This window comes from Rosa rugosa, chromosome 3 (genome assembly GCF_958449725.1).
Source record: "Rosa rugosa chromosome 3, drRosRugo1.1, whole genome shotgun sequence".
Taxonomy (NCBI): Eukaryota; Viridiplantae; Streptophyta; class Magnoliopsida; order Rosales; family Rosaceae; genus Rosa; species Rosa rugosa.
Window position 1 is genome coordinate 31,233,984 of NC_084822.1, and position 26,505 is coordinate 31,260,488.

Below are 26,505 nucleotides of genomic sequence, written 5' to 3' on the forward strand. Positions count from 1 at the left end.
TGTTTGTAATTGTATATTTCAATCAAACAAAACGATGCTTGGAGTGGTTAAGAACACAATTAAATTAGTCCACGAAGTTTGTTACACTGCATGATTACTTTATTATTTGGATTAATCAGACTGCAAAGTGGTACGTACATTTGGAAAGAAGAAGTTGGGATTTTAGGTTATTGGCCAAAACAGGCTGGAGTACTGGAATTCCAGGTTGCATTCGGCTTTTCTCTTCAACCTAATACACGGATACAGAGACGTGCAAGTCATGCATATAAATAGAAGAAAAATATTAAAGGAAATGTAATGTCTAAACAAGGGTAATTGCCTTTTCAAATATGTATCCTAATCGAAGAATTTATCTCGAAATTGATCTCAAATAAAACAGTATGCTTTGGGAGAATTATCTGAAGTGGGCGTGTTGCATGGTTTGATCAAAAAATGACATTTCTTCATAACATCAACATATATCAGCCATTTTGTTGCATGAATTATCTAGATTATCCCTCATTTACAAAAACATTGCGAAGGTTTACAAAATGTGGCGAAACACTACGAATCTTTAAAATAATGGATGAAGTCTCATTAAGAATACATTACGAAATCTTATTCATAAGTGAATGGATAATTTGGACATTTGCTTGGCATAATGGTCATCTTGTTCATGTTTTCATTTTATTTTTTTGAAAGACGGAGTGGGAACCCAAAAGACCGGGATCCTTTACCCTATGCTTATAGTATAATTGATTGGAACATAAGGCCACGTTTACTTACTTGGAATGGAATGGAATGATTACGGAGTAAAAATACGTACCCCTGTGTTTACTAACACATAAAGGAATCAGAATGATTCCAGGTAAAAGAATTCCTGTGTTTACTAACACATGAAGGAATGGGAATTGGTGTAGGTCTCACCTATTTTATCAGGAATCGATTCCTGAATACTCAGGAATTCGATTACGAAGGGGGGAGATGGGTTTAGGAATCATTCCTCCGGAATCAATACCGATTCCTTTCTTCTCCCATTCCACTTGTCTCCGATTCATGATTATTTTCCATTCCAAGTAAGTAAACGTGCCATAAATCTGGGGGATATATTGCCTAGTCCCCGTGCAGAAGTATTACAGTCCTCGAAAAAGACATCCTGGATAATATCATGAACCTCATCTAACCACACATACTCATCCCTTACATGTCACATAGTAAAATGAGCAAGTCGATGTGCGACACCATTCGCTTCACAGAAAACATGTTGGACCTGGACTATTTCTAACTCTCTCATAAGGGCCTTGATATCTTCAAATATCAACTATGTAACATGCTTATTTTTGGTAAATTCCCAATACATTGCAATACAAGATATGTTCGGACTTCCCTATTATGATTGGGGTATGATGAGTTCACATCTGGTCTCATTTCTATTATTTGTTCGTCTAATTTACACCAAATTTTTATTTTTTTATTTATTGTTTATGCACAGAGCCGTCTCAAAAGCTTTGGAGGCCCTGTGCGAGATAGAAAATATGACCCTCTTTACGCGATTATGCATGATACAAACAAATATAAATACATAATTAATTACTTTAGTTTTTTAGTTTTTGTTTTGGCCCTCTTATCTTATATTATTATTCCACTTCTTTAAAAACAAAAAAAAATTAGAGAGAAAGAGGACTAAAGCTTGTTAACAAAAATCCATTTACAGACAAAATTACAATTGAATTATGAATTATTAACGAAGATAAATACAATACTATCCAAAAGACAGAAATAAATTAAACAAGGATCAAAGATAAATGTAATATCTACCAGAACAAGAAAATGGAGGCAGAAAAAGGGGCCCAAAAAAAGAAGAAATAAAAAGCAAATCACCTGCAATGAGAAAAAATGACCCAAAAGAACAAGAAAATGGGCCCAAAAAAGAAATAAAAAGCAAATCAACTGCAATGAGAATCGAACTTGTACTACTAAATTGGAAAGAGAGCTAATTGCCAACTGAACTACAAAACTTTCAAGTAGTGAGGGCCCTTTCATAAATAATATAGATGTACAAAGAAGTATATATAGGACCCCAAAATTTGGGGGCCCTGTTCCATTGCACACTTTGCACAGCCTCTAAGCCGGCTCTGTTTATGCACCTCACTCGTAGGGAGGCAACCCGACTACTTTCATTAAGGAGAGATATACGATTCTCTTTAACTTGCCAGCAAACCATTTAGCTGTCATTTGATAATTTCTTTTTATGAGAACTCATCTGGTCTCTAAGTAGTGCGCGGTGATTTTTTTTTTTTTTTGCGTGATATTGTTACTTCATGTGAAAAACTATGGTAATTTTTTTCTCAACTAGCTTAAATTCCCAAACTAAACAAGCGTGTCCCTTAGAGCATATTCAACAGACTAGCTATTTCAACAAAAAGTTAAAAATTTGGCTAATTTGAGATAATTTAGCACTCCAGCAGAATAGCTATATGAAAGTCAAATTTAGCTTTTGCTAAAATCTCTAGCTAAATTTAGCTAAGGAGGAGAGAAAAAATAACAAAAAGCTAAACACTCCACGTTCTATTTTTTTAGTTTAGCTAACACTGCTGGAGGAAAAGCTGGAAATTTACTACCTAAATTTAACTTTTAGATGATTTAGCTAAAAAAAATAGCTTTTCCTGTTGGAGATGCTCTTATTCAGTTATTTGTATGCTCAACAGAAGGTTCCTCTTCACTAGATTTCAAGATGAGCTAGATGGGAAACGAAAGTGATGTATTTCGGCACGTTTCTCCCTGTAAGTTGAGGCAATCAAAAAGTATAACTTGAGGACCTTTCCAACGAAATTACGTACCATCACAGTATGAGCTTTGACAATTTATCTCATTACTTATCTAATCATTTATTCCACATTTTTCTAAACCCCATCGTCGTCGCCAATTATACACAATTGTCATTAGCAGCATTTAATAGTTTTGGGCTCCTTAAGCTAAAACGTTGCAATCCACCATTTCTAGAAGATTTAGTTAGCAATCTAGTACTAATTGGCCATTGACTAAAAGGAAAAATAAATATAAAAATAAACAACAAAAAAAATAAATAAATAAGGCTAGTACTCACTAGTCACTACTCACTACTGCAGATTTTATTATACTGTCAACTTCCTACATGAATACATGATGTTACACCCCTCAACTAATTTTATCAGCATCCTCAGGTTAAACTACAAGATTTATCAGTTTACAAAGAAAACAACACTTTTGCACATAGTTTGGTGAGAGAACGAAAATTCAGATTAGTTAATCACCAAATGACTAATGAGATTCAGAACGACAGTCCACATTGTTGCTCAACGGACTAACTGGACTCTGTGTGCAACAGGGTAAGGGCTTTGTGAGGTCTTTCTCACCTCTGGGGGCATTATCATTTGTTAATGGGGAAGACTGCTTCCCCCTAAATGCACCCCACAAATAAAGCTTTGTCTGGAATCCTGCAAATCAATAAGTTCAAGAAGGCTATCTATTAAATTCTCCACAAGAGCTATACAGGTTACTAAATTAAAAAGAGAGTGCGGAAAATGTTCATGCAAACAAAGAATTTAGGACTCACTCTGAAACTGCTTGGGCAGTACACTAGAAGTGAAAACTAAAAGCTCAGCGTTATCCAGCACTGCCCTCATAGCAAGATCTTCTTGGATCATGCTAACCACTAGGTTATCAAAATCCTTCTCATTACTGTACCAATAAAAAAATAAAAATTAAAAAAGAAGAGTAAGTCTTAGAAAGCCAACAGTAAAAGATTTAGGAACAACTGACCAAGAACTAATGTGAAATCCATCACCTTTTGCTGTCAGGAAAAAAATAAAGAGCAATACTCTGATCACTTGGTCCGCAGCTCTCAAACGCCTTTGGCCACACATCAACCCTACAAACCAAATCTGGAAACAGCAGCATTGGTAGCAATTTCGCCTCTTCAAACACTTTAGCACATGCTAAGCTTGAAAGATGGGCTACAAGTCCACTAATGATGCTGAAGTCTTTGTTCATTATGCTTAGACTTCCCCTGTGTCAATAAACAAAACCAGCTCAGGAATTTAACCTGCACCAGATGTGCTTGTACAAGTTCAACTTAAATTCGAAACAAAGGGAGAGGATAGAATTTGTACCTCCAAGTTGGATCAATAATAGGCTGTGCAGCAACATAACAGTCTTCATTGATTTTCAAAGGGTCACTAGCCGCTATTTGAGGGGTCTTTAAAGATGCGGCTAGATCATGGGAGGAATTGACCTGATCTTCAAGAACCTGTCCCGACCGATTACCAATCTTTAGAACATTATCACAATTTTCACTGCCCTTAGCCTCGTGTTCAGGAGGGCTACCTTCACATATCTGAACCTTCGTTTTAGCCACAGACCCAGTGAATTTCTTTCTATTACTCTTCTTTTTCAACTTCTTCCTCTTCTTCTTCTTAGAGTTTTGGTTATGATGACTTTTCGAAGGGATAGAGACTGGTTTACACTCGTCACAAACCCAAGCAAAATCTTTCTCAAAATATTTTTCTGGTGTCACGTCAAGGCAATAACTGGAGATAAAAGAGAAGAGATGAGTTGATCAGCCATCCATACAGAGAACAGTGCGATTATAGTACAATTGTATAATTTCAAATAACCAGAAAATAAATTTAGTTTATAACAAAGCGGTACTTAAATAACAGTATCGTCACTTATTTTTCATCGTTAAAAATTAAAATATAAAATAAAAATATAAGCAAATGGGAACGAATCATACATATGTTGTGGACTATCTTGACACTTCGAACAGTTTACCGTAACCTTTTCGAAGCCTCTATCACCACATGTTAGACAGACAGTTACCTGCAGAAACAGCACATAGTTAATTTTAGCATGCTTATGCTTTGTTCATAGATAATTTAGCACCCAAAATAACAACTGACAATTACAAAATGAAATTCGAAAGCCCCACAGCCCAAATCCAAATGTATAAGAATTACTTAATAACTGGATGCAGTGAGTTTACTTAATATCAGTTTTCTTATAAGCATGTGGTGTTTTCTTAAAGCAGAAATAAAAACTGATATCAAATACTCTTCATGACCATATATGGACAGTAAATGGTAAACAGGTTATTTTCAAACATCAATGTAATATTACATTGTTTAACTTGGGAGTATGAGAATAGCCATAATTTAGAATTTAGAATGAGTACTAAAGCAGAGGTAGATATCTTGTTATCGCATGAGCTATCATGTTCTGACATTTTAGTAATGGGAACTGTTATTAACACTCCCAACAAGTCGATCTACAATCTTTGGCACTTATTCTGTGGGTGTATGGAAATAGTAAAACATATTTACTGATCAGGAGTAACTTCACACTTGCCAAATCTCCACTAAACACCTTATTTTCAGAGATGCTGAATCCTGAATTACCATTGACTTTTTTGACCTCCTTCCAATACCTCCTATTTAGTTGATCAACGGTTTTAAAGCTTTATCCCAACTATTTCCCAGATACAACCCAAGTTCCTATCCAGAACCTCACAATCTCTAGATTTATACTTCATTAAGGATATCAAATTCCACTGGAACATCAATTTGAAAGGTCAAAAATAAGATTTTGGAAACAGCAAAAAGACATTCAATTCACTTTGTAGGTAAAATATGAATAAATAAAAATGGAAACAGCAAACAGAAATTCAGTTTATCCTGTTTGTGTCTTTAGAATCTAAAGCTGTCTAATAATATCTTAAAGAGTGATAGCACGGTGTGACTAAAAGTCTGCCAAAGACAATCATATGCATCATGCATAATAGAGTGAGCTGTTAGGAATAAATTCTAAAACAAACAAGACCGAGATGAGAAAACTGTCACCTAATCAAAATGATCTCTTGATGAGTACTTGAAGAGCTATGATTCTAGCTATAGGATCTGTTGAGAAGAGGATAAATAAATAGGATTGTTGCATTTAAAGAAATAAAATGAATGGTAGAGTAGAAGGCAAAGGGTAAAAGGAAAAATCTTATCACTGAGAGGAGTCTGAATGATCTGGAGTTATTGCGCTGGTCTGTTAGTATGTAATTAACACAAGTCCAGAAAAAACATACAGGATACAAGGAGATTCAAGGTGAACGTGGTATTTGGACTGTCTATACAACTAATTAAGGTCAACATACCAACTTTTAGCTCACTTTTTTTTCACAATGCATGATGAAACTAAGGAACTTAAAAGTCCTTGATTCCTTCACATCAAACTAGTTAATATCTCCTAGATAACATTCTGGCTGTACCACAGTCAACCTCTGGGAGAAAACCTATACTCAGCTAGTTTCTTTTACCCCCTTATAAATACTCGAATAAGCTAATAGTTTGACAGCTAACATAAAGCATAGAACTGCACATAAGAAATAGCCTTCTACACCATTCTCTAGTTATGCAGTCAAAACTGATAAAAAAAAAAAAAATATGTTACCAGTCAAAACCCATAAAACAAAGATCCTAATGCCCACAATCAAATTCGAATTATCTTCATTTCAGTATACAAACACAACTTTCACAAAAGAAAAAGTAAAAGCATGACAACAATCAAGAAAGTCCAAATTCCAAAAGTGCCAGAACACACTGAACAATTCTCTCTCAAAAACCCAAGTTAAAGAAAACAAAAAGAATCACACTTTTGAATCCTAAATCCCAGAATCTCAGCCTCACAGTCTCTCAAACACTTTCAAATTCCCTAAAAATCACCCAAACGATTCTTCAACAGTAGCAATTCAAGTCTATTTACCAAGATAAATACATTTCTTCAAAGAAACCAAACAAAAAATCGAAACTTAATCCGAAAAGAAAACAAGAAACGCATAAATGAAACGTACCATGGTAGCGATTAGCTTCAGGGGTCCAACATAAAACCCCCTCAATTCCACTTCGTAGCCTCAAGGACGAGAATTCCGGCCAATCAAGAGCGACAATGTGAGACGCAGAGAAGAAGCCACGGCATTAAAGACCCCATCTTTTCAAGGCAAGAAATCAATTTTTTTTGCGATTCTGTAAAACCCTAAATCCGAGTCTACTCTTTTTTTTTTTTTCCGAGAGGGGGAAAGTTGGGAAACAGAAAATGGAAGCGTTTTTATTTTGCGGCGGAAAATAAGTAAAGAGGGAAAATCAAAACAATCCGGTGTGAAAGACGTGGGGCCCGTTTGGGAGTGGCGGTGAACATTATTGGCCTGTCGTAGCGGTGTGTCAGTTGCAGTATGATACGACAATGCAGAGAGTGTAGTCCCACTCCTCGTTTCTCGAGGTATGGTCAGTCAGCGAGTACCCCGGGGACATATGTAAATAGTGTTGTGTTTCTGAAACAGTTACAGTTACAGTTACACTGTGGAACAAGATCTTGATTTGAAAGGTTTTTTGTAGGCTTAATTTGGAATTTGCTGTGTGCTCTGAGAGGAAGCACTTCTAATTTGACTGTGAGGAGAAACACTTTTTATTTTGTTGTAAAAGAAAGTAATTGAGTGTTTGGTAAACTATTTTTAAAAGTACCGTGAAAATGAAAAACAAATTTTGAGTGTTTGATATGTGCTCATATATTTTGATTGGTGTAATTACAAAAAGGGTCACAAGCTGAAGAACAACAAACAACAAAAGAAGAAGTTAAATTAAACAAGCAATATGATATGTGCTCGATTAGCCTCTTTGTTAATCCAATGCCAACTGAAATTGGGAAAAGCAACTGGAACTTCTCTAATGCTCAATGTGAAGATTATCCGATTCGAAAATCAAAGAACAAGAAGAGAATCGATGAGCCAAAAGCAAACCTTCTGTCATAGCCAAAAACCTCAGCCATTAAAGTCACAAATTAGCTTCTTAGCTATTAAATCATACTCAAATATATCACTATGGAAATCAATTTCTTTACCATCGAAAGAATTTAATTCAGAACCCAGCAACCATCAACCCAACATCCAACATGAAATAATGAATGTCCATCATAATCAAATATTATATTAACCATAAAGCAAACAAATAACCAAAACCCAACCCAAACATGTAAGAATTACCTCTTAGAGAGGAGAGACTCTTCTATGAAATTTTTGAAGATGATGAAACTGAAGGAAAATATAAAAACACTAAAATTTGAGAAAGAGAAAGGGATAAATGATATCTCAAACAGTTAAATAAATTACCATAGATCTAAAACTCAAACATTGTTTAGGAGAAGAGATTTGGATCAGATCCAATGAGAGAAGCTGGAAGAGATTTGGGTCAGACCTAGTGAGAGAAGAGGGAAGACACTAGAACTGAAGCAAACAAAGTTAATTAGGACATTTGTAAACTCTAATAAAAACATATGAATCCTATATCACATGTGTATCACCAAAACACATTTTCACTTAATTTTGTCTCAAATCACCTTGTGGGCCCAATTTGCCATGTCACACACATATCACAATTGTATAGCCAAAACATTATTTTCACTCAATTTTGTCACAAATCACCCTCAAGGTCCAGAGTCGCCACGTGACACATGTATCAAACCCGTATAAAAAAAGGTATCATAAATGTATTAAAAATACATCACACGTGTATCATTAAAACATACTTTCACTTTTTCAGTAAGTTTTTTTTTTTTTTTTCAAATCACTTTTGGGGTTCAGGGCCACCACACCATAGTGTATCACACCTATATCAAAATTGTTTCGCACGTGTATCACCAAAACAAAATTTCAATCAAAATTTTCCCCTATCATAATCGAGGTTCCCATCATGAGAAATTGTACTACATGTGTATTAGAGTTATATCAGACGTGTATCAAAGATGTATCACACGTGTATCTAGAAAACACCATTTCACTCAAATTTTAAATACTTTGATGTAGACCGGATGGCAGTCCGAATTGAAGAACAGTTCGATCGTGCAAAAGGAGGAAAACCCAAGTTACTATTGCAACTTTAGCATTCGGTGTCCGATTCGCGATTGCTATAGCTTTCCAGCAAGGGAACGATGCCAGGAACAAAACTCGTCGCTTTGCCACGACGTGTGGGCTTTTTCGGGCTTTTGAGATCGTTTAGGGCCTCAAAACTGCAATTTACTGTTTTTCAAAATTTTCGGTTTCCTAGTTTGATTTGGATTTGTTTTATTTTTACCCGTGGGCTTTAGGATTTCATTGTTAGTCGCTCTAGGGTTTCTTTTCTCATATATAAGCAACCTTAAATGGCTGCAGAACCTATCTTCTATCATATTATCAATCAAATTGAGAATTTTCTCTTTTATCTCTGGTGGACTCCAGAACCTTTGTTTTAGGTTTATTGCTTATAAACCTAGGTGATCTTTCCGACTGCGTCATACTTTGATTCAGATATTTGATATCTATAAAGGTTGTGGGATTTTTTAGTTAAGTATGTCACTTTATTGAAATTCAAGTAGTATTATGATCTTGTTCATATAGTTACTCAATTTTGATACACCAGTAATAAAGTTTAGTACACAAATGATACAATTTTGATACACCAGTAAAAACAGTTCTACTGTTTCATTTTAATTCTAAATTACTCATTAGAGAATCTTGATGATCAAAGGATGAAGTTATGCCAAAGTATCCTTCGAACCCACGAGCCTCCTAGCTGGGGCCATGGCCTATAATGCTAGAGTGTCACTCTCTATGGCGTTGGCACCATGCCTACCTCTGTGTAGGATGGCTACGTCCTCTCGTAGGGACGTCCATCCTTATAGGCATGTTTGCAGCAGATATGTGTGATCTTGTCACTTTAACAGGGATCGAGATGAGACATAGTGGGGACAGACCATGACAATTCCTGTCGTTCCTGTTGAACATCCGTATTCTTATCTCCCTCTAACGACGAGAAGACTGTCTCATCAAAGTGACAATCCGCAAATCTAGCGATAAGGAGATTGCCTAGCAAGGATATTAAGTGGCGGACGATTGTTGGAGTTTCAAATCCAACTTTGTTGCCCATTCGTTTGTAAGGACCCATCATAGTACGTTGTGGCAGCGCTGGAAGCACAATTATGGCACACTCTAATATGCTTAAGTATGAGATATTGGTACCCAGTCACTAGCTGTAACGCAGAGGTAGATTGAGTGGCGGTGGGTCGTAGACGAATTAGCATAGCTGCATGCGATATTGCATCACCACAAGCGGATATAAGGAGATTGGTGCGCATTACCAATGTCCGGGCTACCATCATAGTCATTTCTGCGAGACCATTTGGGTGTGTACATGAGAATATGATGTCCAACATCAGTCCCTGTGATATGCAATAATCATCAAAAGTCTTCGATGTAAACTCTCTAGCATTGGCAAGTCCAATTGACTGAATGAGATGATACGGGGAGCGAGCCCATTGTCATATGATATGTGCTAGGAGTGTAGTATAAGCAGCATTTACAGGTGGACAATGGCACAACACGTGACCAGCGTGTTTGGGTGTCAACCAACATCATGAAATATTTAAACGTCCGCAAGTTGGTTAAATCAGTCCACAGAATCCCCTCGGATTCTATGTAAGGACAAAATGAGTATTTTTGTATCCTTTGCGTAGGACGGTCTCAGTTCTAATTTCCCCAAGGAACAGGCTTTGTAAAATGAGTGAGAGGCCTTAGAAACAACCAATGAGGATTTTGGTTGGGCCTAAGCGTCTGAAATGCTATTGGAAGCAAAGTTGGTAATTGCATCATCACCTCGGGCACCATCACCATGATGGACGCCATCCATGGCGTCATGGATATGGACTGTGCTAGCCCTAGGTTGGCGGTGGCCGGCGGCGGCGCTAGTGGCAACGACGGGGGTCACAATTAGTTCAGGAATCAACCATTGATTCATGCTTCGTTTCGCTCGAAAGAATAGATGTCCATGTGAAGTCTTTGTTTTCTCTAGTAGACTTAATCAAAATCGTTAGTCTCTTGGTCTTTGAAGTCTTTAACCCTTAGAGCGAGATCGTCATCTTGATCTTCTTGCTCCATGTAATTTGCTTCCCTTGCTTCACGATACGTCTTGTACGTGTTTGCAACATTCTGGGGTGCTTTACATGCTTTAGCCCAATGTCAGGACGCTTCACACCGAAGATAAGCATCATTATGGTCAGGCTCCCTTGATCGAGGCGCCTTTGGGGTGCGATTTGGACGGCCATTGTCCTTGGTGGCGTCACCACCATGGCTGGAGGCTTTGCCTCTGTCCCTCTTCACACGTTGACATCCACGGTTTCGTGCAGGCCTATGTTGGCGATTTTCTTCCTCTTTGGGGCGAGAATATGGACTAGAATGTCTAGAATTATCCCTAGTTTTAGGATTTCGCTCCTTGCGTCCTCCCTTAGGGGTGCGACTATAGTTAGACTCTGGAATAGACTTGGTTCCCACATGTCTAGAGTTATAGTTCTTCACAAGTATGTTCTCGTGCTTTTCAGCTACGTTCATGGCTCCAATAAGCTAATGAAACCTTGTGCCATGTCCTGCATTTACATCGATCTGATAATTTTTGGAAATCATCAATGCAAAGACGGGGAAGGTAGAGAGAGTCTTCTCGATCAACATCGTATCAGTGATATTTTTGCCACATAATTCCATCAAAGAGTTGATACGAAGGGCTTCCGAATTGTGGTCAAGTACAGACTTGAAATCACAGAAGCGGAGGCTATGCCATCTCACTTCTAAATCAGGAAGCAAAGGGTCACGAATGTTGCCAAATCGCTGTTCAAGTTCTACCTATAGCTTTCTAGGGTCCTCTTCATTGAGGTACTCATTCTGGAGCGCGTTATTCATGTGCCTTGTCATGAGAATGATGGCTTTAGCTTGGTTCGCCTCCATAGTATCTCTATTCGCTTCCAAAGCGGCAGCTTGTTGAGGAGTAAGCACGTTCTGACTTGGCTCTTGGATCGTGTCTAGGATCCATTTAGCCTTAAGACGCTGGCGCACATCATGGACCCATTTGTGGTATCCTGCGCCTATTGTCTCCAGTGGAGCAAAGTTCAACTTGTTCAAGTTATTCATCCTGAAAAAACAACAAGAAATTAGGGTTAGTTTTAGAGCAAAAAAGGCTACCACGAAAACATATAAATTTTTTTAGCGTAGTCACTCCCAATAAATTAGGAATTTCTGAGCATAGTCGCTTCCAAGAAATCCGATTCCAAGAGATATATATTGGATTAGATCGAAACAATGATGTGTTTGTAGTCGATCATAATTTTTCAACAAACTCTAAATTTGGAGGACTCTACAAGCTCCAAGCTTGGAGTGAGTATGAACCCCCACAATTCGGCTTTTGGTCTCCCCTATGAAGAAGAGAAGGGGGGGGGGGGGGGGGCAGGGGGTAGAAGAAGGGAGGTTGCAAGTCCCCGAGAAAAGAAGAGAAATTGAAAAAACTCAAAAACGGGAACTTTTAGTAAAAACAAAATACCTCGAAATAGTGGTCAGAAAGTCGCCGGTGGCAGGAGCGAGGCTAACCGCGTAGGCAGGGGTGCTGATGCTGTCATTTGCGAGGTTAACCTGACGAGCAGATGGCGAGGCTAGCTCACTGGGCTGCGAGGGCTGTCGGCGTGGGCGTGCGTGGCTGCGTAGAGCTATTGAGGTACTATTGACAGCTAGCGAGGCTAACGTGTAGAGCTGTGCACGAGAGTTACCGAGGCTAGGCGCTGGGGTGTCGGCAGGGGCTTGTGGAGGCTTGAGTGAGCTGTCGATAGGGGGTTTGCAGGGCCTGTGCAAGGGCTGGAGCGAGGCTAACCCGGCTGGTTCAAAAACTTCTGGTGGCCGGTTTGGTGGGTTTCCAGCCGGTTCTGGGGGTTTCGCCACCAGTTCCGGGCTGGGATTAAGTACTTCAAGGTGGGCGCGGTGGTTGCTAGGGTTTGAAGGTTACGATTTTAGGGTTTCAGGGTTAGGGCTTTGTGTTGATAATGTGTTTTAAGAAAACTGAAATTGGGAGAGAATTGAGTCGTACTTTCATTGATAATAGGGGTCTCTTTATATAGAGGATTACAAACATAGAATCAGAGTTGTACTTGGTAACATAATCGTACAATGATTATCCATCTACTAAGATTCTCCGAGATTATCTCTAAGCGTAACCCTATTACAACTTGAGCAAGTAACCTAGAGTTTGGGCCAGACATATTTTGGATTTACTTGAACAATGCTTTATATATTAAAATATTAATTAAATATTTTCTTATAGGTTAAATGTTCTCCTCGTCTTCATAATACAATCAATATATCTTCAAGATCATATATACCTGAACGTCAATGACAGATATAATAATTGTATTCAACGTGAAGAATTAGCAAGCAACCAAATTGGTTGAATGTATAAAACAAAAAAATAAAAAAACCAAATTGGTTGAAACATATTGAAAGAAATATATCTTGGATACATGAGTACATCATTATCAATCAGTTTGTTTGCAAAACAACCACCATGGCTCATTATTTAGCGATTTTAATATTGAGCATGACTATATCGATCACGAAGATATTGACATATATTGAATATTTTAAAATCTTAGAGGCATCAAGTTTTTTAACTTGAAAAACAACAAAGGTAAGAATGTTAAGTTATTTAATATTCTAGCGATATATCAACCTCATTTATGTGAGAAAGAAGAAATGTAATTATTAATTACCATATTGATATGTGCCCAAATTAATTAGCAATTAATTTCACAATAAAACAAAAAAGAATGTATTAAATAAAACTTTATGATACATAGCTGACCTATTTTTTTTTTCCTTAAGTTTTTCTCATTTATTTATTTAATGAGGAGGGGCATAGATGGAAGTTTGATGAAAAATGAGAGAAAAAAATATCAGGGATGTGTATTAAGTAATTGAGGGAGTGTATTTAAAATTTATCTAAATTTTACTCTTAGAACTGACCTCAGAACATTGAAGAAGTATGTTTGAATATATGCATTTGTTCAGTTGTTCAAGGATTGAATTTGAAAATTCTTTCTTCTTCTAATGCGGATGGTTTTCAATCTCAATTTAATTTTTAAAATTGAGAAATGGCCTTTTCTAAATGAAGTGTTAATCCCATGCACAAAATGAACACTAGCATGTGAATCATAATTGTATAAAATTATGCTCTTTAGGTTGTTTTTTATTTTATTTATTATTATTATTATTTTTTAAACAAAGGACTTCAAATTTCATTGATGAAGACTAGGTATTACAAAAGAATTCATCAAATACTGGAGGGATATGCCCACTACATGATACTTGCAACCCTGAAACTAGGGCATGCTTAGCTAAATTATGAGATAGCTTAGTGGAATCCCTATAAACATGGGAAAATAAAGAACCTGACAAAGAAGAAATTGCCATAGAGATGTCATCAACAATTCTACCCAATTATGAAGTATCATCACCTTCAACTTGGATAGCCTGAGCTAAATGAAGATACAATCAAACTCAAATATTACCGGAGCCGAAATGTTATTCTCAACAAGGACCTCCACCACAATAGGAGCCAGGACATCAATACACCGTCTACATGTCCCTGCTACTACCATACCAGTAGGATCCCTCGCCACAATCCCAGTCCACCATAATGGAAAACTTGATCAAAGGCACCATCGATGCTTACCTTGAGCCAACCTACAGGAGAAGGCATCACGGCTTCACCTGATGCCTAAGCTTGGGCTGTGATCTGTTCCTTATAGCTTGGAAAGAATGAAGAAGAGTAGCAAATTGGATCTATACCTGCTGCATAGTATGAACCTTCCGAGCCCACAAACGTTGATTGCGTTCTTTCCATACCCCCATAGTAGCATTAGCAGTAAAGATAAATAACTTTGAGACACCAAATTATTGCAAATTAAAGTACAAGCCAATCAAGCATAGAACTCAGAGTAGTGTGCAAATCCGGCATTAGTCTAATAATAGCACGAATGAAACTACACTCCCTACTAACATGGAGAATAGTTTTCTCCTCAACATTACAAAATAGACAACCCTAATCAATTGGAACGCTGCACCCTCTAAGTTGAGAGGCAATTGGAAGAATAGAAGCACAAGCTTTCCAAATATGTACCTTCACCTTGCCAGGAATGTGAGCAGCCCACACTACCTTCCAAGGACTTGGAGACATACGAGAAGAAGAGTTGCCTGTAAGAGCTGGATGTAGAGAAGAAAAGGCCACCTTATATGCACTCTTTGTAGTAATACAACCTTTCTTATCATAGTGGCAAACAAATCTATTTGACCTAATACTTGTACTAAGAGGAATAGAAAAAATCAATTTAGCCTCTTCAACATCAAAGTTTGCATAAATAAAATTCTCGTTCCAATGACCATCAAGTATTAATTCACTCACCAACAAAAGAGAAGATGTATCATACCTCACCAGACGAAACAAAAAAGGCCTTGGAATCCATGGATCAATCCTCCCAAATTTTAATGGAAGTACCATCCCCAACCTGCCATTTTAATCCCCTATTTAGCACTGGTCTAGGAACATAGATCCCCCTCTAACATGCAAAAGCATGAATAGGTGCTGGAGCATGCAAAAGCATGAATAGGTGCTGGAGCATGCAAAAAAGAAGAATGCGGAAATATCGAGCATTAAACAAAGGACATACAAATGAATCAGGATTACGTAATAATCTTCACCCTTGCTTTGCAAGCAAAGCTAAATTATGAGCATGCAGATCTGTGAAACCCATACCACCCTCCTCTTTAGAACGATCCAGGCGCTCCCATGACATCTATTGAATTTTTCTTTCATTGGGTTTACTCCCCCACCAAAACCTGGCACACATTTGGTGTGAATCATCACAAAACTCCTTAGGAAGTAGAAAACAGCTCATAACATAAGATGGAAGAGCTTGAGCCACCACCTTGATAATTAGTAAATCCTTACTTGCACCACTCAGCTTCTTTCCCTGCCAACCAACTAGCTTCTTACTGAAGCTTTCCTTAATATAAGAAAAAGACTCAATCTGGTTTCTCCCCAAGTAAGTAGGGAATCTCAGATATTTCTTATGTTTAGTTTCAATAGATACACCTAGAAAGCCCACCAATGCTAGCTTATCTGCTTCAAGAACTTTCTTAGTGAACAGAATACTACTCTTGCAGAAATTTATCTGTTGACTAGAAGCCAATTCATAATCATTCAAGACTGGTTGAATATGGTAACATTCACCCAAAGAAGCTTTCCCGAAAAGTAAACTGTCATCTGCAAAAAGAAGATGATGAATAACTGAAGCATCCTCACAAATTTTGATACCCTATAGTTCCCCATTAGTCACATTACATTCCAGTAAAGTAGAGCAAATCTTCACATAGAGTAGAAATAAATATGGGGAGAGGGGATCCCCATGCCTGAGACCCCTGGTGGGAGTTAGATAACCTCTTGTCTACCCATTAATAAAAAAAAGGCATACACTATGCCAAAAACCTTAACACACAACACTTTTTGCACAACGAAAAAAAAAAAGTGTTGTGTGATGAAGGAAAGTGAATCACACAACATGTTTACTAAACTTACGTTGTATAAGGTGGTTAAAATTCTGAAGTTTTTGTCTAAAAGGTCATTGCACAACGGTTACAAGAATAATCTGTTGTGTGAATCAAAAAAAAAAAAATAGCGGCAGATTTCCCTCCTTGATTGACCCAAATTTGGCTCTAAATTGGTACTTCATTATACAACAGATTAGTTATATCTGTTGTATTAGTGTAGCTTGCAAATTGTTATACAACAGTTTTTGTTCTTGTGTTGTATGATCAAGGAAGATATATTAGAAGTTTCGATGTGTCTCCATACGCCACTCATTCCCCCGCTCCCAAATTGAACTTTGCTTACACATAGCGGGAACTTTCCCTCCTTGCTAGCACAACTCAAATTTAATGTGTGCGGAATCAGACAACATCATGAATGTTATGTGTTGTCTGATACATGAATACAAAATAAATATAGCCAACAACGGGTGAGTTTGTCTCCCACTTCATTTATTTCCAACACCCAGTCAGAACAGTGAGAACACCATCAAAGCACAATTTTTTCATCAGTCTTCTTCTCTCCTCGAAAGATAAGTACCTTCATCTTCATCCACAACCAACCTCCGTGTCCGACTTAAATGCAAATCAGGCATCCAATCGAAGTGCCCAGTGGATTTCACCATCTCTCTACTGAAACATGCATCCCTGATCCCCAATCATCAACCCCTCAACTCCCGACCCCAAAATTTCTTCAACCATCGGAACCCTAACTCGCTCTCTCCAACTTATTTGCGACCCCCTCGTACTCCACCGCACTCTGACACAATTCCTGCTTTGTAGGCTTAGCCTCTACAAAGAACCGAAGAAGTAGTTAGTGAGGAGAGGAAGATGAATGAGAGGAAGTAGTTAGCAATCGTCTCCTTCTCACGGATGAGAGCTTAATCGCAGTCCCCTTGCCTCATCGAGTTTCGGTTCCAGAAGACTGAGATTTGCCTCTCGGATTTCCCATACGGCGTGCCGTTTCTGGTTTGAGATATCGCTTGGTTCTTCGATTCGATCAATATGAGTGATGTGGATTGGGAGTCATTGCTGAGGAGGACGAACGATGTGGTATAGTTCTAGTTCTCTCTTTGCCTTGGAGGATATGTCTGAGTTAGGGTTCTGATTTTACATTTTATTTTTAGGAATCGTTTAGTGTTTAATTTAATTATGATTCATGATTACACGTTAAGGTTTCCTATAATTTCCTTACAGGAGTTAGGTGCCCAAAATTGGGAAGTTGTCACTGGTAAACATCGAATATCGGTGATTTGGGTATGGTCAATGCTTCATAACTCTCTTCCTCCTTGGTTCAGGTTCCAATTCGATCTCTCTGTGTATTTCCGTAACTAATCTATTTGTATTATGGAACTTTGATATGTTGTTTTGGTTTGCAGTGTGGCTCCTATGATGGAATGGCCTGATGTTCATTACAGGACTTTGGCCCGCCTCATATCCAAGCATGTCTGGCTCTACTCTGAGATGCTTGCTGCCGAAACCATTGTTTATCAGAAGGACAATCTGGTAAGACCCTACAACAATGCTCTTTCTACTTCTTTCAATCTGTCATTAAATTCCATCTGCTTTTTCTGTTCAACCTTCATTTTTTCAGATTTGTTTATGCATATGTGCTAGGTTTCTGTTTCAACCAGGATTCCATTGGCAAGCCTCAAATGAAAATAATTTATTGTATATATATATATATGTGTGTGTGTGTGTGTGTGTGTGTGTGTGTGTGTGTGACTTCTATTCTGAAAGGAGTACAAATATGACTTTGTTAATTCTCATGTTTAATCAGTTTTGGATGTCCCAGTCAAGAGTAGCTGGACATAGGTGCTTTGGTTCTCGTCCTATGCTGGATCCAAATGTTTGTTAAATTTTCTTATTACATTATCAATTCCAATAAAAAAAAAAACCCCAGTTTTTTCTTTGTAGTTTGCTCTGATAAAGCTGTGAGGCCAAAACCTTTGTGCAACCAGCTTAAGTATGTGATGTATACATTCTTGTCCTCATATGCAGCTTTTTGTCAAGTGTGTTCATATGCCCCATTCTTGTAATTGTATCTCTTATAATTGAATATCACAACTTATTGGCCTGCTTCATGAGTCTAAAGTTAATTTATGAGTCTAATCCAGTTTATGGTGTTTGTGAACTCTTAGTCTGTAGCTAAAGATTATTCATTTGTTCTTTTACTTTGTAGCCCTGTAGGTATAATTGAGATGGAATTCTTATAAAAGAATATGCCTTTACAATAGACTTTGGTCTCTCTGTTCTTGTAATCTCATATGTTGTGAAAAGTGAGTGTGGTTGGAGCCAAATTGCCTTTACATATTTGTCATGAAAACAAAAATGAGTTGATTTTGATTTTAGGGTTTTTCTTTTGTTTTCCATAGGGCTGGACTCGGGTCGGTTTTGCAATGTCAAGGACTGAACCCGGAACCGAAACCGATAACTGATTTTCGGTTCGGGTTTGATGTTTTTTGTATGAAGAACCGATGCAGAACCGAACCGACCATTCTCGGGTCGGTTCCTCGGTTTTTCGGTTCCATTCCAGATCGGTCTCATTCTCGGTTTTTCGGTTCCAAACTCGGATCGGTTCCAAGTTCGGTTCCTCGGTTTTCCGGTTCCATTCCAGATCGGTTCCATTATCAGTTTTTCGGTTCCAAACTCGGATCGGTTCCAAGTTCGGTTCCTCGGTTTTTCCATATAGAAACACTGCTTTTCAGCTGTTTCTACTTTCTAGTTTTCACTTTTCCTGATTTCCATACATACATTCAAATGATTCAATATATCACAATTTATTCACTCATTCAAACTCAAAACAGTATCTACAATATACATATTCAACAATCAACATCAACATAGCAAATTAACAATTTCCTGCAAACTCCCAAACTGTCAAAGCATGAAAGTGATGAAAGCATTAAACTATCCAACAATCAAAAGTTCAAAACTCTCAAACTATCAAACACAAACAATCAAAAGTTTCACATGCATAAACTGCAAACTCAAAGTCTCACATGCAGCAAATAAAACTAAACAATAAAGTGAATAAACTTAGTCCAAATTAAACAATGCAGCTGCATCAATTTGCAGCAAACTTAAATACTGAAAACTAAATCAATTTGCAGCAAATAAATCAATTTGCAGCAAACTAAATTGCAGCTGCATCATTCAAAATTGGAAGCGGATGGGTCAGAGGAGCTAGCAGATGCTTCGGACATGGAATTAGATCTCCAACTCCAAGGCAGTAAGCAAGAAGCAATCTGTAGGTCAAGATTTCCTGCCAATCCGGATAAACATGACCAAATTAGCTAAATTGTAAATACAGGACACCAAATTGACTAAAAAGCAAGGCCAAATTAAAAGTTTAAAACATACCTGATTAAACTAAAATTACATATGTTGAAATTACATATGTTTAAAACATCCCACCCACATTTACCGATTCAGATAGTTTCTTTATAAAGAGCAATTTTGCACTAGCAGTAGTAGCAGTCATATATCATTACCACTAAAAATGTTAAAATGGGAATCAAATCAGCCATCTTTTTCATGTTGGAGCAAGAAAAACAAAGAAGAAAAAGAAATCACTAATGATATTCTCTGCACATTCCTAGAGTTCCAGCACCAGATTAATTCCAAGGTCCAAATTTGTCACAAACTACACGTAGGGTGGTTAACTAAAACAGATGTACCCAATTGAAATCAAGACTGAAACTTTTTTTTTTTTGAGTTGAAGTAACTATATAAATCTGGTTATCAATAAAATTATGCTAATGAGATTTCTCCATCCCTAAAACGATTATATAAAGCAGCAGTAAAGTGAACTATGAAAAGGGCGCATCTTACAGCGATTGTCGCTATTTGGCTACGATCTCCCCACTCAGCTAAAAATGTTAGAACGAATGACTGCAAGATCAAATATAAGAAATCAGTAATGAAGATTATAACAGCTATAGGTGTTGGTGCTTTGGTTTGATTTCTCAATACAATACAGCTAGCTAATGAATAATATATGGATCATATGTACACAGTAAAAAAAGAAACCATGACAATAGCAGTAATCATACCTCCAAAAAGATTGGTGTACAAAATCTAGAAAAGAAACGGCGGAAAGTTGTCTTCCCCTGTCCAGACTCAAGTTTCTCTTCTACCTGAATATATCAGGTGCCAACCAAATTTGGAAAATGAACCCAAATTAGACTATAAGAAAAGTGAATTTCAATTTGGAAGCTAATAAATGTTATGGGAGCATATCATAAAAGAAGTGAACATATTTCTACTGAAACTTAGTAATCTGCATCATCATCAAGAAAATCCCAGCTCTTCTTGTTTCTGAAACTTTAGTGGAGCAAATTATCCCAGAAAATCCCAATCCAAATCGCCAAACCCATAAACTAAATGAGGAGAATCAACAACAAGAAAACTCAAATGGAAATCGACATCAACATCAAGATCAAATCAGTTAATCAGCAACATTATCTTTGTTAAAAACCTATAATTACCATCAAGATCAAAATATCAAATGGAAATCGTCAAATCGAACCCATTTCAACTATACGCATTCAAAATCGAACCCATTTCCCACAAGATTAAATGGAAATCCAAGTATCGAATCCAATTTTACAGATTACAACTTTAGAATTCAGAAACTCAGAAGAGAAGAAGAGGAGGAGCGGAGCTCGGAGAGGGAGAGAGAGATAGTGAGATACCTGGAGCCTGAAGGCGGAGCTCGGAGACCGGAGAGGCGGACTGGCGGAGACGGGTTGCTGGTTGCAGCTGTGTTCGCTCTCCTATACTCAGTCACTCACTGCAGGACAGGATTCAAACGAAGAGGAAAAAGTAGTCAGATTTCACAAATCGAAGAGGAAATTGCAGAGCGATGAGAGTAGAATGAGAAAAATGAAAGCTTACACAAATCGAAGGAGACTGAGAGAGTGAGACTTTGAGGGAGGTCGTCTCGCTCGTCTGGGTTTTGATATTCTATTACTTGATTTGTAGGATTTGCAATCGAGACGAGGACTACGCGCACTGATTGTTTGGTGACAGGACGAGGACGAGGACGAGGGAGACCTTTAACGTCTCGCTGGAGACGTGCCGTGATTGTTTGGTGCGGCCGATCCTTTTCCGTTTGTGTTTCTAGGATGGAGACTGAGAGAGTGAGAGTTTGTCAGTTTGAGCCTTTGAGGGAAGAGTCGAAGAGCGGAAGAGATAACATTTTAGGGTTTTGATCGAATGGATAGGAGATTATGAGATAAGATGGAAGGCTCTGATCGCATTTGGAAGGCTAAGATCACATGAGAATGGGTCTATTTTACATAAATAAGCTCACCACTAATGTCCACTTATACACTGACATATGTAATTCGGTTCCAATGATGTTTTAAAAACAAGGACCGGAACCGAACCGAGAACATGTCTCTAGGAACCGAACCGAAAAAAATGTGTATACCTATGTCGTAGAACCGAACCGAACCGAGACTTTCGGTGCGGTTCGGTGCGGTTCCTTCGGTTTTACGGTTCTAAATCCCAGCCCTAGTTTTGCAGATCGGAAAGAGACATGCGTCTAAGTGTGTAACATAGACAAGATGTCCTCATGAGTGCTTAGTTTGAAGGAGAAGGCCTGATTGATTTTGCAGATTATCCTGATAATGTTCACTTAATGCAAATGCAATGGCAGGCTACTGTAGGACCATGTAACACACCAGAGCCGAATGCTTGGAATGCAGTAGAGAAAAGCAAATGGAGTAGGTATGCTTACATACGAGAGTCTATTTCACTCTGCTTGTGCCAAACAACATGTTTGTGAATTTATTTTGATTGATGTTTCCTTGTTTCATTGACTTGGTGATTAGTAGTTGTTGTTTAGATGGTTGAAGTAATCAGGGAATAGCAAAGGGTTTTTAGTCATTAAGTCTAGGAGCAAGAGGGAATATATGTATAATTAATCAAATAATGTAAATATGTATAGTGATCTGTGGACGTTTGGACTATATGTATAATTAATTAAATAATGTTTGATTGGTTTGTTTTAGTTTTTATGTCAATGCCACCGTTTTGTGGTCTGGACCATGTTCATATATAGACATATAAGATTTATTTAATGGCTCCATTTCAACTTTCTTCACCTCTTGTTGCAGGTATGTATCCATGGCTGACATTGTTGATATATCATCATTAGTTTCTTCTTCGTTAGTTCGAATTATATAGATTTTCGGGTTTTTATATCCTCATGGTGCAATGTGAACTTAGATTTTGCATGCCATAATGAGTTCAATGCACAACCTTCATCTTATTCTAACCCTATCAGTCTATTACCTACCCTTCATAACCACTTGGGTTAAACCCAAGGGTTTCAGGTTTTTCAGATCTTTATTTTTTCTTTATGTCAGCAAGAGCTTTAATTAATATATCTTGATCTGCTTGACTTTTGAGAAGGAAGAAGATTCAGGTTTGTATTCAAGAGCATCAAACTCTGTTTCTGAGCCTGTGATAGATGTACAACTGAATGTGAGTAACATGAAAGTGTTATATTATATCGTCTTTTCTTTTCCAGTATATTGCCAACTGGTAGTAGTAATAGGGATGTCATATAAGTTAGCAATACTTTCTTACCTTGTCATTCGAAGTTTAAATATTTCCATAACCACTTGAGAGTTACTTGCAGAAATTCATTCAAGCTATGTGGACTCATGGCTGACAAAATGAGGGACATGCTGCCCCGTGTGCAAGCATGATATGAGAACAAAATCTGTGAATCCTGAGGTAAGAGAGTGGGGTGCATCCTCATTATTTAGTGTTCCACAGTTGAGTCTTGTTTAAGTTTTTTGAATATTAAGACTCTGGGACAACCTCTATTCTGGTACTTGCAGTCCCTAGCTTTCTTGATTGTGATGTATGGGCCAATAATGAACTGGAAAATATCAAAGTTTGATTGTTACCAGTTTTCTGAAAACGTCTGAAGCTTGCATCTTATTCTTTTAAATATGTTCTCTTTCGAACATACATAGGCAACAGCTATAAATCTTGTTTTTTGGTCTACTTTTTAGTTAAAGGTAGCTGAGGTTGAATGCAAGTTGGCAATAGGTTCTGTTGAACATGTTGCTTTGTCTTTCCCAGCTCGTTCATGGCACTCCACTAGGGCATGCTAATATGCTCGTTTCTATCTATGCCGCACTTGAGGAGAAAGCAAAAGTGTCATTTCCTGTGAAAGATGAAATTGAAACAGTGAAGCAGGCTTTGGGGAGTTGTGTAGCATGGCCTAAACACTTGGTCATAAAATCACATGTCAAGGTTAGAACTCAGTATAATTCAACCTAGCTACTTTGATAAAATTCATTTGTTCGAAGATGTTTACTCTTTAGATATGTAGCATATATTTATGATATATACCTTACATTTATTTTCTTATTCTAGAAACCTGCCATGCCGAGGATAATGTTGAGAAGAAGAAGAAAAGGAAAGAGATAGGGGAGGAGAGGCAGCAGCTAATACACCGAAGCGGATACTGATCAAGTGCGAAATGAGTGGGGGAAGTTTGTTGTCAACACATATGTGCATGAGCCATGAAGTAGCACGCTTGTTGCTGGTCCATTTTTGCTAAGGAAAACATCTTTTTTTTGTGCTTCTCTGCTGCTGGTACATTGTCATGCACCATGTGTTGCATGTTTTGGAACAATGGATATATATATGTATCAGCTTTTTGATGTTCCAAGTAGATGGGCATGCACTAGAATGCTTTTCTGGTTTAAAATGTTGGGTTCAATGATTAGTGGTTTGCAATGTTTATATTTGGTATGAAATGGATCAAATGCACAATTTAATTCAGGAATGAGATATGTTCAAATAATCAGACAACAGAACAGATATAATGATAATTGCCTGTTGTCTGAATGGCAAAAAATGGGGACAAATCACACTGCAATCATTCATATCACACATCGGTTTTTAACAAATCACTGTCTTCTAATTTGCATTCACACAACAGAAGCAATTAAACTATGTTGTCGCAAAGTTAATCAGACAACAGAAGAAATTGAATTATGTTGTCCCAAAGTTAATCAGACAACAGATATAGTCCAAGAACTGAAGTTTGAATATCAGTCAGACAACACACAAAATAAAAGTCTGTTGTCTGAGAAGCTCAACATACAACAGCTTCAAAACTAGCATTGTTGTCTGAAGGCAGTGCCGCAACTGCCGTGCAGCTGTGCCTGGCATATGTCGAGCCACCTGCCGAGCCATCTTCCGAGTATCACACAACTCGTTTAACACATACATGTTGTCTATATGTTTCTCAGACAACGGCTCGGTTTACAACGGTGACTCTCCATATCCCACAACGGTTTTCTACCGTCGACTGATAAGGTTTTTGGCATAGTGATACCTCACAATAGTAACGCGTTTCATGATTAATCCAATCCATGACTCATCAAAACCTAACCTGAAAATGACAACTTCCAAGAAACTCCACTCCATACGGTCGTAAGCTTTGCTCATATCCAATTTGAAAAGAAAACCACCTCCGCGCTAGAATAGCAATTATGTATATAATGTGACACTTCATTAGCCACTAAAGTGTTATCTGTGATCAACCTCCTTGGAATAAATGCACTCTGAAAATAAGAAATAATATGCAACAAATTTTTTTTAAGCTGATTAACAATCACTTTATAGCATATTTTATACACAACATTGCACAAAGCTATAGGTCACAAATCAGAAACAAAAACTGCATCTTTCACCTTTGGAATTAAATAGATGTGTGTGAAATTAATCCCACCAAAGTTCTGAACCGCTGACACCACATCACCTCCCACAACCTCCCAATATTTATGGAAAAATAAAGGAGGTATCTCATCAGGCCCAGGACCCTTAGTGGGATACATTTGAAATAAAGCTGCTTTGATCTCCTGTTACGGCCCGTACCTAGAGTCACCGGTTTACTGGTCATTTGGACATTAAAAGATTGAAATCTTTACTTTTTAGGCTAAATACTGGTTACTACCCTGTGGTTTAGGTCCAAAATCAATTTAGTCACTGGACTTCTAATTTCATCAAAAACACCCTTGCACTTTCAATTTTGATCTAATAGGTCCAATTCGTTAATCTTCTATTATGGCTTCAAGTTATAGTTGGATTATTTGTTGAAAAACTATTTATTTGATAGATTTCTAATAGTGGATCTCAGTTCTAAATTGACTATGCAGGCCATCTCAACACTACATCATAAAACATAGGCCATATATGAGCCACGTCAACAAGTTAAATGACTCAATTGTCGGAAGTCTAATAAATTGGACCTATTAGATCAAAATTGAAAGTGTAGGGGTGTTCTTGATGAAATTAGAAGTTCAGGGACTGAATTGATTTTGGACCCAAACTAGAAGGTGGTAATTAGTATTTAGCCTTTACTTTTTACTTTTATTTTGAACATTTTAAAGGAGCTTCAGAGTAAAACTTTTCTTTGATTCATCTTTCAAAGAAACTTTATTCATGAAAAATGTGGAGCACGTTAAACTGAGTTATGCGACACGTTGAAATGGGAGCTCAGTTGAACAAGTTACGGCAATATCTTTTTTTTTTCACGTAGTGACTAGCTTTTAAGGGAGGGGAGAGAATGTCCGAAAACCCTAATGTTTGAAACTCTCTCTTCTCAACCCGATGATGCTACTAGTACCAAACCTGAAATTCGGTGGGTCTTCCGTTGTCTGGCCACCAATGGCCTTGCCACCGGTCACGTTGGAACCGCCGTGCCATGCTGTCTTATCCACTATCATTGGTACAAGTCGATTTGACCCTAGAAAGGAGTTTTGAAGCTCCAAAGCTGCTACGACCCACGGCGAGCTAACTAGGCCGGAACTTCATTTTTCAGCCACTTAAGATGACTCCACCGACTGGGTTTTGTAGCCCTTGCCTCGATGATCGTCATAATATCTGATGTTTAGCCCAATTTAGCCGAAGATAAAAAAATCGAGGAATTGAAGATTTTTTAGTACAGAAGTTTGCGAGGTAAATTTCAGCATTATCACTTATTTTTG

At 37.7% G+C, this 26,505-nt stretch overlaps 2 protein-coding genes and 1 long non-coding RNA gene across 12 annotated transcripts; 1 reads left to right on the forward strand and 2 right to left on the reverse strand.

Moving 5' to 3' along the window:
- Positions 1 to 3,045: 3,045 nt before the first annotated feature.
- On the reverse strand, positions 3,046 to 7,225 carry LOC133738541 (ASI1-immunoprecipitated protein 2-like). Of its 2 annotated transcripts, none has more exons than XM_062166098.1 (6): positions 6,854 to 7,218; positions 4,754 to 4,839; positions 4,131 to 4,547; positions 3,806 to 4,027; positions 3,575 to 3,699; positions 3,046 to 3,455 (listed from the first exon to the last, which is right to left on the reverse strand). In XM_062166098.1, exons 1-6 carry the CDS (start codon positions 6,854 to 6,856, stop codon positions 3,280 to 3,282), a joined length of 1,029 nt encoding a protein of 342 aa, XP_062022082.1. In that variant the 5' UTR covers positions 6,857 to 7,218; the 3' UTR covers positions 3,046 to 3,279. The 2 variants fall into 2 exon arrangements, with proteins under 2 accessions (XP_062022082.1, XP_062022083.1); XM_062166099.1 differs by having other exon boundaries at positions 3,341 to 3,480; positions 6,854 to 7,225.
- Positions 7,226 to 16,941: 9,716 nt separating this feature from the next.
- On the forward strand, positions 16,942 to 24,233 carry LOC133739715 (uncharacterized). Of its 8 annotated transcripts, none has more exons than XR_009860772.1 (8): positions 16,942 to 17,533; positions 17,678 to 17,778; positions 17,860 to 17,986; positions 22,013 to 22,216; positions 22,904 to 22,975; positions 23,133 to 23,230; positions 23,515 to 23,758; positions 23,882 to 24,233. XR_009860772.1 is itself a non-coding variant. In XM_062167502.1 (7 exons), the coding sequence occupies exons 1-5, from the start codon at positions 17,486 to 17,488 to the stop codon at positions 23,200 to 23,202; spliced, it is 417 nt and encodes a 138-aa protein (XP_062023486.1). In that variant the 5' UTR covers positions 16,942 to 17,485; the 3' UTR covers positions 23,203 to 23,230; positions 23,515 to 23,758; positions 23,882 to 24,233. The 8 variants fall into 8 exon arrangements, 2 of the variants coding, with proteins under 2 accessions (XP_062023486.1, XP_062023487.1); XR_009860773.1 differs by having other exon boundaries at positions 23,585 to 23,758; XR_009860777.1 differs by having other exon boundaries at positions 22,146 to 22,216.
- LOC133739156 (uncharacterized) lies at positions 19,427 to 21,624 on the reverse strand. Of its 2 annotated transcripts, none has more exons than XR_009860466.1 (5): positions 21,380 to 21,624; positions 21,178 to 21,275; positions 20,536 to 20,619; positions 20,315 to 20,374; positions 19,427 to 19,745 (listed from the first exon to the last, which is right to left on the reverse strand). It is a non-coding gene; the product is annotated as an uncharacterized LOC133739156 (long non-coding RNA). The 2 variants fall into 2 exon arrangements; XR_009860467.1 differs by lacking the exon at positions 19,427 to 19,745 and adding an exon at positions 20,059 to 20,078.
- Positions 24,234 to 26,505: the final 2,272 nt, after the last annotated feature.

Bases quoted from the DNA above. Each gene is read 5' to 3' on its own strand.
- LOC133739715 (XM_062167502.1), top strand. From the start codon at position 17,486: ATGAGTGATGTGGATTGGGAGTCATTGCTGAGGAGGACGAACGATGTG. The intron at 17,534-17,677 runs GTATAGTTCTAG...ATTTCCTTACAG, and splicing joins TGAGGAGGACGAACGATGTG to GAGTTAGGTGCCCAAAATTG. The intron at 22,217-23,132 runs GTATGCTTACAT...AGTTACTTGCAG, and splicing joins GAGAAAAGCAAATGGAGTAG to AAATTCATTCAAGCTATGTG.
- LOC133738541 (XM_062166098.1), bottom strand. The intron at 4,028-4,130 runs GTACAAATTCTA...TTATTGACACAG, and splicing joins ATTATTGATCCAACTTGGAG to GGGAAGTCTAAGCATAATGA. The intron at 3,700-3,805 runs GTGATGGATTTC...TTATTGGTACAG, and splicing joins TTTTTTCCTGACAGCAAAAG to TAATGAGAAGGATTTTGATA.